This window comes from Mustelus asterias, chromosome 10 (assembly GCF_964213995.1).
Source record: "Mustelus asterias chromosome 10, sMusAst1.hap1.1, whole genome shotgun sequence".
Classification (NCBI taxonomy): domain Eukaryota; kingdom Metazoa; phylum Chordata; class Chondrichthyes; order Carcharhiniformes; family Triakidae; genus Mustelus; species Mustelus asterias.
Window position 1 is genome coordinate 106,536,203 of NC_135810.1, and position 17,023 is coordinate 106,553,225.

Consider the following 17,023-nt stretch of genomic DNA (forward strand, 5'->3'; position numbering starts at 1 on the left):
AAGTTAGAAGTGGGGGTGACACAAGATGACTTGTACCTCCAGCCAGAGAAAGAGGTGATTTTGGACTTCTCCCAATAAGGGAGGTGGAACAATGAGAAGTGGGGACAAAAGTTGGAAAACCACAATCTTTGTTGCCACAGTGTTATCATGGCTTCTTGGACATGACTCTTCTGGACACAGTTCAATGTCACTTCAGAATCACAGAGGGGAGAGATATTGCCCGTGCTGGCAAAACTCAACGATTCCTCAGAGCTTGAGGGATGAAGGACTTCTGGGCTGTCTTCACTGCTTTAAATACATATGTAAAATCTTGCTTAATACATTCTACTGGATTCATACATACTAGTTAATCATGCCTTGTTAGGTCAAACACAGAGGACCCTAGTGTTAGAAATTAAACATTCTGAACTTTTAATTAGGTTTTAATACCTTGAAACCCTAAAATCTTACATCAACAAGGGGCAGAACAGAGATAAATGAAGAGGAGGAGATTAAGGCTAGATTTTGGAAAAGTTGCATGGAAGATGGAGCAAAGCCAGATGATTTGGCTGCATTTCTACAAGTAGGAACAAAACTTGGTCATTATATTGAGTATTGCAGAAAGGTCAAGAATCAGGGTGTGGAGTAAAATTAACCATAGCTCCAGTCAACGAGGACTGCATTAGTGACTGTTGGAAGGGCTATTTTGGTGCTGTGAAGATGATTCGAAACTTGATTGGAAAAATTCAAACTTGGGGAAATAGTCACAGATCTGGGATGTGACATATTGAAGGATCTTGAAAAAGGCTGATTGAACATGAGGCAGTAGCTGGAGCAGTCAAAAAGGATCAAGGTTGAAGATTTTTGGGAAAAGCACATTATAAGAACATAAGAAATAGGAGCAGGAGTAGGCCATCTAGCCCCTCGAGCCTGCCCCACCATTCAATAAGATCATGGCTGATCTGAAGTGGATCAGTTCCACTTACCCGCCTGATCCCCATAACCCCTAATTCCCTTACCGATCAGGAATCCATCTATCCGTGATTTAAACATATTCAACGAGGTAGCCTCCACCACTTCAGTGGGGCAGAGAATTCCAGAGATTCACCACCCTGAGAGAAGAAGTGGTTTAGGTTTGGACAAGATTAAGGTACTAACTGGAAAGGGGCGTTAAATTATTCACACTCAATTTGAAAAAGGTAGAATCAACTTACTTCACGGGGCAGTCTACATGAAATAGACCGGGGAGAAAAGTTAGGCTTTTAACACTTTAATATGTCAATGTTCATCTTTATAGAAAGTAACTAACCTCCTTGAGAGGTGATTCGACGTCTGGGTTAGATGTTTCAGTGGTGGTTGAAGAGCTGTCATCATTATCTGCATCTTTTAATTCATCCTCTTGTGGTTTTCCTTTTACCCGTCTGTCCTTCTCTTCACGTTTTTTCTGTGCTTTTGTTTTACGTTGTAATTTTACTCTCCCTGTGATACAAAACAAGAGAGTGTGTTCACAATGCCAGAGGAAAATTTAAACAGGATTCAAGCCATTATGGGTTGATTTGGATTAATGACAAAGGTTTATTACGCTGACTTGTTGACATAATGGACCCTGCTAGTGTCAGAGAACAATTTCTCAAGAAATTAATCTCTGGTAAATAGCAAAAGCAATGAGCAAGTATTTCCTACAAAGTATGGCTGGAGAAAAGCGAGCAAGGCAAACTCCAAGAAATAGGAAGTGTAAGCCACTCACCTACGTTTGACATTTGCTCTACATCAGCCTTCACAGATGATGGAAAATAGATTGCCTCTCTTGATACTGGAAAGTGGTGGCAGACGGAGCAAAATTAAATATTTATGTGGCTCACTTATCCGTGCTAGAAGCTACATATATTAACACACAGGACCCTGTCCTTTGCAGACAGAAGGGACATGTCCACGCATTGCACCCTTTCAACTAAGTCAAAGCTAAGGGAACAATCATTCCCTGGTTCATTCTCCAGGTCAACTGCCCTGGTCAGAGTTGACCTGCCTGGTTAGAATTTGAACAGGCAATTATTTGTTCTTCATACATTCTCACCCAACAACACCTCTACTGGAATCCACTCGCCTACATACTCATCACATGCAGTACAAGCTGCTGTTCTATCAGTACTCTTGTCCCGAGAGCGCAAGACAAAAAGCCTCACTAGCACGTCTCTTTTTTTCAAGCAACTCGGGAACTGATTGAAGAAAAATCTAATGGGAAACATTTTTGTTGGTGCACTCCGAATTGGCATCAACTTGCATCGCAACTTCTATAAAAGTGGAACTGTACTCAAATTAAATAAACCTGGAGAAGTGTATACACTTACAAATAAAGGCCATTCAGCTTAATGATGTTCATTTGAATTGAGACAGGCTCAAGAAGCTGAGCTAACAGGAGCCGACATCTATCTTTTATCACTGTTTCTTGCTGAGAGATCTGTTGGCAATTCTTCAGACATCATTGCTTTTCAACAATTTTTCCCAATCCGGCACGTTATAAAAATAAATATGGTTTTGGCCCCAGCAATTCCCATTTACATTACACAGAGATACAAGATTTCTCAAAAGTGAAGAGCTACGTCCTTTCCATTAACTGTAGTTTTAATAAAAGCAATTCGGCCTCGCCTACTAAACAATGCAGCTGTTATGTAATACACTCAATCAAAAAATAAGCAAACTTGGGCTCTTTAGGTCACCCCATGTGGCAAGTAGTGTTACAGTCCAAATCAATTCAGCATCTAATATCAAAAGCCATTGGTGTATCATGTAGTCAAATGACACTTCAGCAACTAGAGCTAACCTAGATTGCTTGAAAAACTCTTCCTTTGGCTCAAAGTACACATGACTGGTTCTTACAGCTGTTGGAATTTAGCCAGAGATCCTGCAAAGATCAATAGTCAACAGGGTGCTGAATGAAACAAGTGAATTGTCATCCATTTCATTGTGATTGCATCTAGTCTGCAAATGACCAAGTGTCTATTGAGTTTCACGCAAGCCTTTCTTGGCTTTACAAATAGATTTTCTTGCCAAAGTGAAAGGCACTTGTGCCAAAATGCAAACTCACTGGTGAATTTAAGTTGCTGCAGCAGTTCACTGCATTCAAGAGCACAGAGGGAGAAAGCTGCAGACAATTACAAACACTAATTTTTACCGTACCAGCATTTAAAGCAGGCAACCTGGAAAATAGATCCAGATGCAGAACTATTCATAGGTCTGTGCCAAGAGCAGAGCTTGGAGGAGCCCCTCTTTTCTTTCAGAACTCTCACTGCCAATTTGGAACCAAGAAAAACGTTTGATTAAGGGAAGGCTATCACAAAAGATCAAAGCAATAGTAATGAATTTCAAACACCCCAATCAAGTGCCAGGAATCATGCTGGCCTTTGAGCTTTCATATACTCCAGATAGGAGTGGACTGTGCTCAACATTATTCTCATATGTATTGGAAATAAGCCAGAACAGATGGCTATATCAGGCTAAATTTCCTGTGGCCTGGAGACGCTCCCGAGAACAGTCTACAACAGTTAATGGAAACCTCCACCTGCTATATGAATTTTATTCCTGCCCCACGCCAGAGAATGTGTGATTGAATTCTGATTATTGTTGACATTTGATAAGACTACCTACCCACCATTAGGGGGTCAAGGATGACTCTGAATCTTTCTCTCCAACTATTTCCTTTCAATTCCATGCAGCTAGCCATCAATACCTCCCTGCTTTACCATGATCCATTTAGACAACCGACAGAACAACTACCCAAATTGAACATATTTCCCCCCCCCCTCCCCCCGATTACCTGCTGCTATACTTTCTGCAATGTTTCCTCACATTAAATTAGCCTGAGGGACAGCCTTCTAAAAATTTGGTGCACATATTCTTGACCTTGTTCCTTCAACGAGGAGACGACAGTTCATAATTGTGGCATTTCCGTATTTTCTCTGTAAATCCAATATTGGCAGGAATACTTATCAAGACTAAATCTGGCATTATAATGTTTGAGTGGTGGTGGAGATGCAGATACTAGACCAGGACTTTTTTGCAACTGGAAACGTGCAGGGTATTCTTACGACAGGAAAATGTGTTTGTGTAAAATGCATTCTTTTCCCACAAGGTAAAACTCCTGCATTTGTAACATCATGCTCTACATTTCAGTCTTTACAATTCAAAGAATCATAACTGAACAATCCATAAGAGAAAATTGAGTTATTTCCTGCTATTTTCATGACCTTGTAATAACCTAGACAGTTTGCAAGTAAGAAAACCGCAATAGCTGGCAAATGGAGAACAGTTCATCTCCAACAGACCTCTGAATCCGCCAGATCATATCGTTCCTATGAGGACTACATGCTACTTATCCTGGACAGCTTAGAACAGGCAATTATTGTTTATGTCAATTGTGGAGAGACAGTGTTAATAGTCTCTGGACTAGTACTCCAGAGGCCCAGGCTAATTCCTTTGGGGACACGGGGACAAATCCCAATACAGAGCCATTGGTATTTAAATTTAATTAATATAATCTGGAATTGAAAGCTAATCATCAGTTGTTGTAAAAACCCACCTGGCTTACAGATGCGCTCGAGGGAGGGAAATCCCCCATTCTTACTCGATTAGGCCTACATGTGACTCCAGACCCAAAAAGTAATGACTCTTTACTGCCCTCTGAAATGGCCAAGCAAGTCACTCGGTTCAAGGACAATTGGGGACTGGCAACAAATGTATGGCATCTCAGCCTTTTGGCTAAGAACAAACATAGTATTCTGTTCAAACCCAAGTTGGGATGCAATGCCTTATATTGTCAGCTTGGATATTGTATGTTTCTTGGGGCCATGAATTGGATTCAATTTGAATTGCTTCAGATGGATTTGGGCTTGCCTGGTCCACTCTGCTCATTGGCTTTGTAACTTAAAAGACTGGAGTGAAACCTTTTTTTGAATTTGGCCTTTCCAGTGACACCCAAGAAAGAATAAGGAAATAAATTATAAAGGCCCTACGTAGCTTGCAGTAAGCACACCAATTACTCTGAACAGTTCAACAGCTGTTCACACCTTAAAGTGCAATGCTCTCTCAAGTCCTTTCAAGTCACCCACCCTCACCAACCCCCTTCCCTGCCTCCGCAACCCTTGCTGACTGCAACAACCAACAGATATGACAACCAAGCTAAAATACCCCTTCTGCCATACTCCACAGAGTTGAGCTGCATTTCTTTAGTAGTGCTGGCACACACCACCAGGTGGGACTTGAGTGAACAGTCGGGGAGTCAACTGGATGAAACTATAGTAGAATTGAAGAAAAATAGCATAGAGGGGCAATATTTTCCTTCAAAAGCAGCTTAATATCGGCTTGATTGCATGACAGAGGAAATCAGCTGACTCCATTCCTACAGATGGCATTGGTAAGGAGAAGGCGGCAGCCAATAATGGAGTGCAAGGGTCAAAGTGACCACGCAGGTTAGGAGAAGCCAATGCAAGCTGTGTTAGACAGGCAGAGGGGAAGGAAATGAGGACAGTATCATGCAAATCTGGCCCCACCCCCAGCATTAGTGGCCATGCTGTTCTGAAGAGCCATACTTGGCTTGAAACATCAACTCTCTCTCTTGCCCCTACAGATGCAGCCAGACTTGCTGAGCATTTCCAGCACTTCCTCTATTTCAGATTGTTGGCATCTGCAGTATTTTGCTTTTATATTAGCAGCCGCGTCTCCAGCCTTCCCCAAGAAGCTCTGTGTTTTAGCTCCCTCTTCCTTTAAAATTCATCACTTGACCAAGCTTCATTTGTTCTTTCACAGGACGTGGATGTCACTGGCAAAGCCAACATTTGTTGCCTATCCCCAAATACCCTTTGCCACACCATTTTAGAGGGCTGTCGAGAGTCAACCACATTGCTGTGGGTTTGGAGTCACATATAGGTCAGACTGGGCAAGGACAGCAGATTAGTAAATGAGATGGGTTTTTATGACAATCAACAATGGTTTCATGGTCATCATTACTGAGACTAGCTTTTAATTCCAGATTTATTAACTGAATCTAAATGTCACCAGCTGCCATGGGTTTGAGCTCTTGGGCCCAGAACATTAGCCTGGGCCTCCGGATTACTAATCCAGTGACATTACCATGACAACACCATCTCCCCAGTAAGCTTTTGGCCATATCAGCTAAAAACATGAGAGATCGGGGCCCCTTCAGCCTACTCTGCCATTCAATGAAATGGTTGAATTTCTACCTCAACTCTTTTTTTTCACCCTATCCTTTGGTTTTCTTCCCTAGTGCCCAAAAATCTGATCAATCTCAGTATTGAATATACTCATCAACAGCCCTCTGTGGTAAAGAATCCCAAAGATCCATACCCTCCCTCAACGAAGGAATTTCTCATGTTGGTCCTAAATGGCTGACCTGTTAGATGATGCAAAATTTTAGTCGCTCCAGCCAGGTTCTCAGCATCTACCTTGTTAAGTCCTCGAATTTTGTATGTTTCAATGAGATCACCACTCATTCTTCTAAATGTCGGAGGATATAGACCCATTCTACCCATCTCTCCGCATACAACAGCCCTCTCAGAATCCCTACAGAGGAGGCCATTTGGCCCATTGAGTTTGCACCTCATCCCAAGATGTCCTCCTCTGGCCCAATACCAGTTTTTAAGCTTTTGTTAAGTGCCTTAGGATGCTTGTCTATGTTACAGGCACTATGCAAATGCAAGCTGTTGGCTCCTGACAAATGCTGTATTACCTTTATTTTTTGATGCAGGAGATGGAGGCTGTTCTGTGAAGACATCTGGTGATGGGGATTCAGGTAGCTCACATTCTCTGTCCACTGCATCTCCGAGGCTGGTGATATCAGAGTCCTCTGAGCTGTGCCTTGTGTTTGCATTGTCCGTACATGATGTAACAGGAGGTGACAGATGTGACACAGTGTTCTCATTATGCTGCTCCTGTTGCTGAGGCACTGCTGGTAATTGTGGTAATGACTGTAGATCCGGTTGTATTTGTGTCTGTTGCTGGTGTGTTAAATGAAACTGTCTTGATGTCTTTGATCGCCTGTTTGTTTGGCTCTGGGATGGATTTGTCTCAGAAGCAATGGAATTTACTTTTGTAGCAGATGCAATGGATACTGCTGGGGTAGATGTTCTACCAGTGCTATTTGAGTTATTTGCAAAATTGTTTTTTAGTTTTGGACTTTCAAAGTCTAAAGAGTTTCTGTTACTGTGCAACTGTGATGCAGCAGAGAACTGCTTGTGGTTGGCTACACTGGGTCTTGAAGAACCACCTCCTCCAAATACTCCTCTTGAAGAATTGTGATTTGAATCTGATCCAAGTGCATTTAAACTGAAGACGACAAAAAAATATACAAGAGCTTTGAGATAGTTTTACTTATCCAAAACTCTACATTAAAAGAAGCAACATTTAGTCGTATTTTATTGCTGCACAGAAAAGCAAATGTTTGAAAGCTTTTTTTAAAAAAAAATGTAGACCACATAAATGAAGTTAATTGTAAAATGCTACTGGAAGATCATGCAGCTATTACCATGACAATTACACACATTCCTGATTGTAACCTTGTATTTAACAGAGTAAGATCACATAAAATAGGCTTGTGCTAGGGATACTAAAGTAGGACTGAGTGTTTCTGGCATGAATCACAGGAAGACAAAAAAAAAACAATGAACAAACCTGCATGCTAAAATACGAAGCAGAACCAACATTTGGTAGCTCAGTGATCAAGAACATTATGGAGAAGTTATTTCATTAGTGCACCATCAGGCTGCTAGTTCTGCAGAAGATAGCTCATCCTCTTGCTGTGCTTACTAATTTGAACTTCAAGGTGCATCAAAAGTTCAAAGAGTTAGAAAAAAAAACAGGTAAATAACTACAAAGGGATCAATTACTGTGACTGAAGTCAAGCACTGCAAAAGGTGCATCCAGGTTCCCAATTTTGAATTTGCTCCAACTTGCCCCCATGTAGAATGAGGGGACACAGCTTACACTTGAAGGGAGTTAAATCCAAAGCTAACCTGGGTGAATGTTACTCCAGTAAGGGAGAGTAAATCTACGCACAGGTTTTCTAGGGATATAATGGAAGTGAAATAGTACTGATTCTTTCAAAAGCAAATTGGATATACTTATTTCAGATAATACTTTGAGACAAGATATAAAATATAAAGGTGAGTTTGCACTCTTGATTCCCAAAGCTTTCCATCACAGGGAGTATCCTCACCTCATATCTGGGCCCGTTGTAGACTAATCGATAGAGATTAACAGCTATAATTAAACAACTTAATTATTGTTTATTATGCAACTACCAAGAAGATAGATGGACCTTGGTCTTTGCACACCTAGAAATTCTAAATTTTAGGATACTCCTGGCTCTTGTAGGACAAAGGATTATTAAAAAAATATCCAGGAAAACAGCTTTGTCAGTCTGACAACCCTGTGTGCCAAAAATCAAAATACATGTTACTTTCCTCATTAGACTTTGCTTATTTGACAGAACATGATTTTTCAAAAATTATTTATGGGATGTGGGCATTGCTGGCTAAGCCACCATTTATTGCCCATCCATAACTCCCCTCAAGGTGGTGATGGTGAGCTGCAGTCTTGAAATGCTGCAATCCATGTGATGTAGGTACACCAACAGTGCTATTAGTGGAGGAGTTCAAGGATTTTGAACCAGTGACAGTGAAGGAGCAGTGAGATATTTCCAAGTCAGGACGGTGAGTCACTGTAAATCAATGACCATTTAATGTGCTGCATGGCATAACTGCATATCCCACACTCAGAACACCAACATATCCAAGCTAAACACGTGGGGGGAAAAATACAATGTTAGTTCTAACAAGCTGTAATTGGATTGATATAGAGTCATAGAGGTTTACAGCATGGAAACAGGCCCTTTGGCCCAACTTGTCCATGCCGCCCTTTTAAAAAAAAAAACCCTAAACTAATCCCAATTGCCCACATTTGGCCCATAATCCCTCTATACCCATGTAACTATCTAAATGCTTTTTAAAAGACAAAATTGTAGCCGCCTCTACTACTACCTCTGGCATCTTGTTCCAGTCACTCACCACCCTCTGTGAAAAAATTGCCCCTCTAGACACTTTTGTATCTGTCCCCTCTCACCTTAAACCTATGCCCTCTAGTTTTAGACTCCCCTACCTTTGGGAAAAGATATTGACTATCTAGCTGATCTGTGCCCCTCATTATTTTATAGACCTCTACAAGGTCACCCCTCAGCCTCCTACGCTCCAGAGAAAAATGTTTCATTCTATCCAGCCTCTCCTTATAACCCAATCCATCAAGTCCCAGTAGCATCCTAGTAAATCTTTTCTGCACTCTTTCTAGTTTAATAATATCCTTTCTATAATAGGGTGACCAGAATTGCACACAGTATTCCAAGTGTGGCCTTACCAATGTCTTGTTCAACTTTAACAAGACGTCCCAACTCCTGTATTCAATGTTCTGACCGATGAAACCAAGCATGCCGAATGCCTTCTTCACCACTCTGTCCACCTGTGACTCCACTTTCAAGGAGCTATGAACATGTACCCCTAGATCTTTGTTCTGTAAATCTCCCCAACACTCCCCATTAATTGAGTAAGTCCTGCCCTGGTTCAATCTACCAAAATGCATCACCTCGTATTTGTCTAAATTAAACTCCATCTGCCATTCGTCAGCCCACTGGCACAATTGATCAAGATATGTTGCAATTGGAGATAACTTTCTTCACTGTCCACTATGCCAATCTTAGTGTCATCTGCAAACTTACTAACCATGCCTCCTTTATTCTCATCCAAATCATTAATACAAATGACAAATAACAGTGGACCCAGCACTGATATAAGCAACAAATTCTGAAAAGTCCAATAAAAAACACATTCAAACCAAGATTAAACTTACTTTCCATCTGATGAAATACCAACTATTCTCCTGAGATCGAATGTCCTTCCCATGTCGAAGGGAGGATTGGACCCCTCTAAAGACAGACGCCTTTTGAAGGGCTCCCATATTCCTTGAGCTTCTAAATAAGCTGTTCCAATCACCAAAAGGAACAAAACACTGAAAAAGAATTACAAATCAAACAATAGTTTGTATTGTATCAGTTTCTCCCCCTTTCCATTCTTTGCACTTAACAGGTAAAGAAGCCCAAAAAGGAAGAAGTTTCAGCACAAGTACACCCTCCAACTAAGATTAGTAGGCTAGCTCCCATTTGACAGAACTTAGGACATTTAGAAAATACTAGGGATGGCTCAACCAAGGCTTGTTCTGTGCTGTACACAATCATTTTAACCATCTGTAACATTTGAGGGCTCAAACCCATGCTTGTCAATGCCCATCAATAACTAGTAAGTGGGATTCCTGTTCAGGAAGGGTACAAGCAGGGTCGAATTGGAATATTGCCTTCAAGATGACAAACCAGGTGAAGGAAGCTCAAACTACATGAACCAAGTAGTGCTTCAGAACAGTGATAAATGACCAGCTAGTTTTGTTTATAAAGAGACCTGGTAGACTATCACTTAGGTTCTGTCTTCTTCACACTTGAATCCAAGTAGCCCTACAACTAATTGCCCAAAATGATGGCCTATCATTTGGTTGTACTCGAGTACATAATTGGCATTCCAAAGCCTTAACACTGCCAAATTGTGCCCCAAGTCCTTGGTAAATGGGACGTTTCCTCTACTGAGCAAACAGGAATCCTACAGATGTAAACTCCTCATTTGCTTTGTTTAGAGAATAAAATGGTGAGGGATTTCACCAGTCACATAGCTGGCTAACGAAAACAAAAAAAAAAAAATCAAATTTTAAAAAGGTACAAGTAAAGCAATATTTCAGTAGGTTTCGAAATGATTCACAGTCTTTAATAGATACCTCATTATTCCTGAGATGATCACATACAGTCCCAGCTCCCAGTTAGGTCTAGGTAGGGCCTCTGCACATGTTGCCAACATATGATAAGGAAGTGATGCATTTAATACAAAAACAAATTGGGAGCCTCCTGCTGTGATCAGCTTTAGTTCACGGATAACTCTGGAGGCAGTGAAATCTGGTGTAAACCTGAAAATAAAAATGCCAGGACCCGTATAAATAGATTAAAGCATTAAAAGCAAAAAGCATCACAAATGCATCTTTTACTACTGCAGACCAAGCTACACCCCAAGCCATGTAATGTTAGAATGACATTGGGTGGCTAAAACCAGACACCAGGAAGTTTGTGGATTTAAAGCCAACCAGTTTATGCTGCCTGATTTTGAACCAACAATCCAAACACTTTTTTTTTTAAAAGTGCCATTGTTTGTTACAATACATATCTTTAAAAAAAGCCACTGGTTATTATACTGATTAGTTTATTATAGGGTTGCAATAGTGAGAGAAAACTGGTGTTGTAAGTAGGCAACATTAAGTTCTAGGTAAACTTAAAGTAGCTCTGGGTCAATAAACTGATGTGGAGATGCCGGCGTTGGACTGGGGTGAACACAGTAAGAGTTTTAAAACTCTTGTTTAACTCTTACTCAATAAACTGAACCATTGAGCTGCTTTTGAAAAGTTACATTTCTAAGCTAATGGCAGTGTAGCATCGCTGAGAATGCGTGGATTGAACAGCCCTTCAAAACAGCCAAAGCAAAACCAAAATAAAGAGAAGCTGAAAGACTCACAATATAATAATGTCTTTAGAGGCATTTGGTTTTAGTGCAAACTCTTGACAGTTTACAACTTTGAAGCCATATCCTTCACAGATGTATCCACTGATTTCCACAGACTTAACAAGCACTGGAAGTTGTCCGGTATTTTCCACTTTAAAAATTCTCCTCAATGTGAAGTTTGGCTCTTTCATTTTCATTTCTGCAATTTAAAAAAGTTAATTAGCTTTCAATGAAATAAACACGAAATACTTCTTACTTGCTCCATCCCTCCTCTCCCCAATCCATTAATAAAAGTATTGACTATTGATGGACGCTAGAAATGCACCTAGTATCCAATACACTCCATGCAAGCCTAGGCTAATGCTGCAAACAATTGTGGGTGGTTATGTGACATCTCCAATCTTTGCTTTACATGTACCATTTCCCAAAGCAATAATTAAAACTAGAGTTGGAAACTGAAGCTAAATTCCTCCTTCAAGCCCAAGTGGTACTGGGCTATTATAATATCCTCTATAAAAGGTTCAGGTACAACCTCATTCAAAGGATAAAAATTAGAACCTTCCTGGTCTGTGGTATAGTATCACTCTGAGCAGTGTATTATTTTTATTTATTTTTTTACATGGATGTGAGTGTCACTGGCAACGCCAGCATTTGTTAATCATCTCTAATTGTGCTCGAGAAGGTGGTGGGCAGTTACCTTGAGTCGTTATAGTCTGCTTTACTCAGTAAGCCCTCAGATATTTACCAATGCATTCGATGTTGCAATGCCACTTGTGACAAATTGCTTTTAAATACAGGCTCAGATTCTTCCTTAGTTGGTTGAAATGGCTGTGCTACTTGTGACATTTTACAGCGAAGAAAAATAATTTGCATCCCTATTGTTAAAATCTGTCACACTGGTTTTTAAAAATTTGTCGATTTGTTCTAAATTTATTAGAAATAAAAAGGTTTTATTTTACTAGATTTGAAATCAAGCATATTTATGAGGTGTTGAGCAAGGTTGGAGGTGCCACCTTTCCTGTGAAACGTTAAACCACAGCCTGTTTAACTGGACTATAAGAGCAGAAAGTTCTATTATTGTCCTAGCCAGCATTCATCTCAAACAGCACCACCAAAACTGGCCATTTACCACGCTGGTTGCTAGGACACCACAATTGCTTACAAACCGTTAAGATGCTTAAAAAAAAACCAATTAGTTCTAATGCTTTGTGTAACAGTTTTGACGTGCTCAGGACTTCCCAAAGGCAAGTTCTTTAGTAATGTACTCAAGGTTTGATTTCTCAAATTTCAACTTCATTCCAAATCCTTTACTATTTCAACTTTAGTGGTAGTTATTGTCGGTGAAGACTCAATGGGCCGAAGATCCTTTTCCTGTGCTGTAAGACTCTACTGCTGGAACTTTACCACCTCAATTCTGCGGCGGGCAAGGCTCACAGAGCAGCATTCTCCATTGGCCTCAGGTGGGATCTTCTGAGCCTTGGGTGACATATGCTGGTTATCGTGAAATAGTCATATCAGCTACACCCACCTCTTTTGTCTGGAGCTCTCTGCTTAGAGGTCGGGGTGCTTAGAGGCTGGCACTTGGCAAATATTCATCAAACCATAGCAAGCGAGGGGGTTTGTTTCCCCAAACTACAGGTTAGGGCAAAGACGCAGACCCCGAGTCTACTTCAACCAGAAAGGGGATGGATTGCTGTGCTGTTGGTGTTTGTCTGAACCACACACACACACTAGCCATCCAGCCAACTTGTGCTAACCGTCCCCTGCTGACCCTCCCGGCCACCATGGAAGTACTTTTTTTCCCTTTACATGCTTTCATTAACACCAAATTACTTACTATCCGAACAGTCTTTAAGCAAAGCTTCATTAATTTTGAAACGTAAAGAACTTCCGGGACCAGGATGCTTTCCTGCAACCTTTAGGCTTTCAGTTGCTCCTCGCCCTTGTACCACAACTGCATCCACCACTGTCAGATTGTTTCTGTAGAGTAAAGAATTAGTTGGTAAAAAAAACAATCTCAGACTAAACTCCTGAAATAATTCTGTAGAATTGGGAAAGTTTAACTAATGGTGCTCATTTTGGTCAACAGCCCTGAACAGTATGGCCGGCATGATCAAACTATCAGATTACACGCACTGAATTTACAGACACGCTTCAAAGCATTGGTTTTATTTTACAAGATGCCAAATTAGAGAAGCATTCCAAAACCTTCCGCAAATCAGAAAACCTGGAAGCAAAGAGAAGCAAGCATCAAAAGTCAATGGACCAGAAGTCAATACAGCTACAGGAACACACCTTATAATAATTAAGGACATCACAGTTCTGTTGTGAACTGGTGTAAACTTCACCGTCACAGCTCTTCTTTCACCAGACTTTAGAATGACATTTAGCACAGATTGTCGTGCAGATCCTTCCACAAATCCTGAAGTACTTTTAACGGATGGCGTCTAGAAATAAGGGACAGGTGAGAGGGAGGAGGAGAAAATAAGTTTGATTTGTATTCTACAGACAAAAAATAAAGCATTTCCCCTCCCTACATCCACCACTCCACACCATCTCTTTGTAGAAACTATTGTTCTTCTCCATTCGTGTTTAGCTTCCAATCAGTTTCGCATGCCTAAGGTCCGCAGAATCAGTTTTTCCACTTATCCCTCGACTTCTAAAATCATTAAATATAACCCAGTTAAAAACTGGTCTTAAAGAAGTTTCAACAGGATAAAGTCATAGAAACATAGAAACCTAGAAAACTACAGCACAAAACAGGCCCTTGGGCCCCACAAGTTGTGCCGAACATATCCCTACCTTTTAGGCCTACCTATAACCCTCCATCCTATTAAGTCCCATGTACTCATCCAGGAGTCTCTTAAAAGACCCTATTGAGTTTGCCTCCAACACCACTGACGGCAGCCGATTCCACTCACCCACCACCCTGTGTGTGAAAAACTTCCCCCTAACATTTCCCCTGTACCTACCCCCCAGCACCTCTCATGGCAGCCATTTCCACCCTGGGAAAAAACCTCAGAGTCCACCCGATCTATGCCTCTCAACATCTTATACACCATCTAAACAAGTTATTCAAATAAAGCTAGATAGAAACAAAACAACATACAGCCTAGCCTGAATTAGCAGCACCATGCAGTTCTGGACAGACCAATTTCATGGTCAGCACCAAGCAAAGTTCTTTAGAAATATTAGTTTGGTCCCAATAAAGCAGAATACCACTTGATCTCACATCGGTCAACAAGGGCAGCATCATGAACACGCATCGACACAGAATGAAGCATTGAGGCGTTTCCCTCACAGGGGTTTATAACTCTACAGCCAGCTAACTGCAGAACTGTGACAACAGTCAAGAGGTGCAGAGATGTGGCTGAATCACTGCAAGTTACTGAATATCACAACATCCAAAAAAGATGTACAAATTAGTGTATAAATCTGAAAGCTGATTAACAGTAAGGCAGTATAAAAATGGAAATGACTCACTGTCATCAGCTCAAAGAATGAGAAATTGCTAGTTATCACCTCTAAATCTTGTTCTTTTTCCACAACTTTCCAAAATGTAATGTAACATTTATTTGTCACAAGTAGGCTTACATTAACACTGCAATAAAGTTACTGTGAAAATCCCGTAGTCGCCTGTTTGGGTACACTGAGGGGGAATTTAGCATAACTAATGCACCTAACCAGGACGTCTTTCGGACTGTGGGAGGAAACCCAGAGACACAGGGAGAATGTGCAGACTCCACACAGACAGTGACCCAAGCCAGAAATCGAGCCTGGGTCCCTGGCGCTGTGAGGCAGCAGTGCCAACCACTGTGTCACTGTGGATTTGTGGAATTAATATTTGCGTTTCCTCCTTAAAATGTCTGACTAGACTTCAAATAATTACTTGTGACAATAAATTCCCATGTGAAAGGTCTCAGCTTCACCTGTTGTGCCTTCAGTAAGAACGCTAAAGTTATGTCCCCAGAGTACCAACTGACCAACCAGTGAAAATGTTCCCTCATTTTACATACTCCTATTAAACCCCACTCTTAAACTACGGATTGAGTACATCACTAGTTTTTAATGTATTATCCAGTCATTGCTGGAACTATAGCAAATCTACTTTTCAGCCTATCTATGGAATATCTAAAGAATTTGGTTGCATTTGTTAGGCAGAGAAATAATCCTGCATTTCGATTACATTGCAGCTTACTTCCCTTCTTGACAATTTTCTTTCAATTCAGTATAAACTAGAGATCAAATTTAATTAACCAATGGGGAAACTGAAGTTTAAAAAAACATCAATTTCTAGGTTAACATTTTCTCCACTATATCCATCATAGCAAACATTGCTGCCTCATACAAGTCAAAATCAAAAACACTGCGTTTTTGTTCCTTATGCTGACTGTCATACAAAAAAAAATCCTCATTATATTTAACAACATCCATTTATCTACAGTCTTCATCAAGCACCATGACCATTCTAAGAAACATCAAGGGTGGCACAGTGGTTGGCACTGCTGTCTCAGTGCCAGGATCCTGGCTTGGGTCACTGTCTGTGCAGCGTCTGCACGTTCTCCCCGTGTCTGCGTGGGTTTCCTCCCACAGTCCAAAGATGTGTGGGTTAAGTGGATTGGCCCCTTAGTGTCAGGGGGACTAGCTAGGGTAAATGCATGGGGCTATGGGGATAGGGCCTGGGTGGGACTTTGGTCAGTGCAGACAGGATGGGCCAAATGGCCTCCTTCGGCACTGCATGGTTCTATGAGCTCTATGAACCACTATATCTGCTGTTCAAATATATTTAAGAAAACTATCTTGAGACATACATCATCATCACATTGGTTGCGTTGGAGGCCTTAGTAGGAATCATAGCTAACAAAGCTGCTTCTCTCCTATTAAATCTCAAGTTCAGGCCAGGAATTCAGGAAGGCAACCCAATTAAGGCCCGAGCCTTAAATTTAACCCTCAAACGGAGGTGTTTGTTATTCTTGGAGGGCAAACTTATTTAACTTACATGGTTGCTGACGATCATAAATTCAAAGGTTTTTGTATCCAGATTTGCATGCTTGCCTAAGTGAAGCCTGAAATTAAAGAATGAGAGTTACAGTAAATGCAGATGATCACTAACCATCATGTTTCAGACCATACATTTGAAGGTCTATACCACAAGTTAATGCCTGTGCTAACAGTCTGCATTTTTCAATGTATTAACTATTATCACAATTTATAATTTGCATCAATAGGTTTTTAAAATCCAACTTCGCAACAGTTACATAGATTCATTAGTGATAACATGCTCACTAGGCATGATCAAGAGTCTGATTCTGTTTGGAATTAAACTAGCAATAATGAATGGTCCGGACAGCTAGCAATTGTTAGATTACGGGTATTAAATAAAGAACTGTCGT

General features: G+C 40.8%; 1 protein-coding gene across 4 annotated transcripts in view; it reads right to left on the bottom strand.

The window, feature by feature from the left end:
- Nucleotides 1–17,023, bottom strand: part of tmem131 (transmembrane protein 131) — a 177,892-nt gene that overhangs the window by 17,714 nt on the left and 143,155 nt on the right. For all 4 annotated transcript variants that reach the window (XM_078222384.1, XM_078222386.1, XM_078222385.1 and 1 more), the window contains 8 exons: nucleotides 16,630–16,696; nucleotides 13,926–14,077; nucleotides 13,468–13,610; nucleotides 11,643–11,829; nucleotides 10,858–11,043; nucleotides 9,889–10,047; nucleotides 6,722–7,317; nucleotides 1,289–1,458 (listed from right to left, as the gene is read on the bottom strand). In XM_078222384.1, the coding sequence (XP_078078510.1) occupies nucleotides 1,289–1,458; nucleotides 6,722–7,317; nucleotides 9,889–10,047; nucleotides 10,858–11,043; nucleotides 11,643–11,829; nucleotides 13,468–13,610; nucleotides 13,926–14,077; nucleotides 16,630–16,696 (1,660 nt within the window). The remainder of the gene's footprint in view (nucleotides 1–1,288; nucleotides 1,459–6,721; nucleotides 7,318–9,888; nucleotides 10,048–10,857; nucleotides 11,044–11,642; nucleotides 11,830–13,467; nucleotides 13,611–13,925; nucleotides 14,078–16,629; nucleotides 16,697–17,023) is intronic.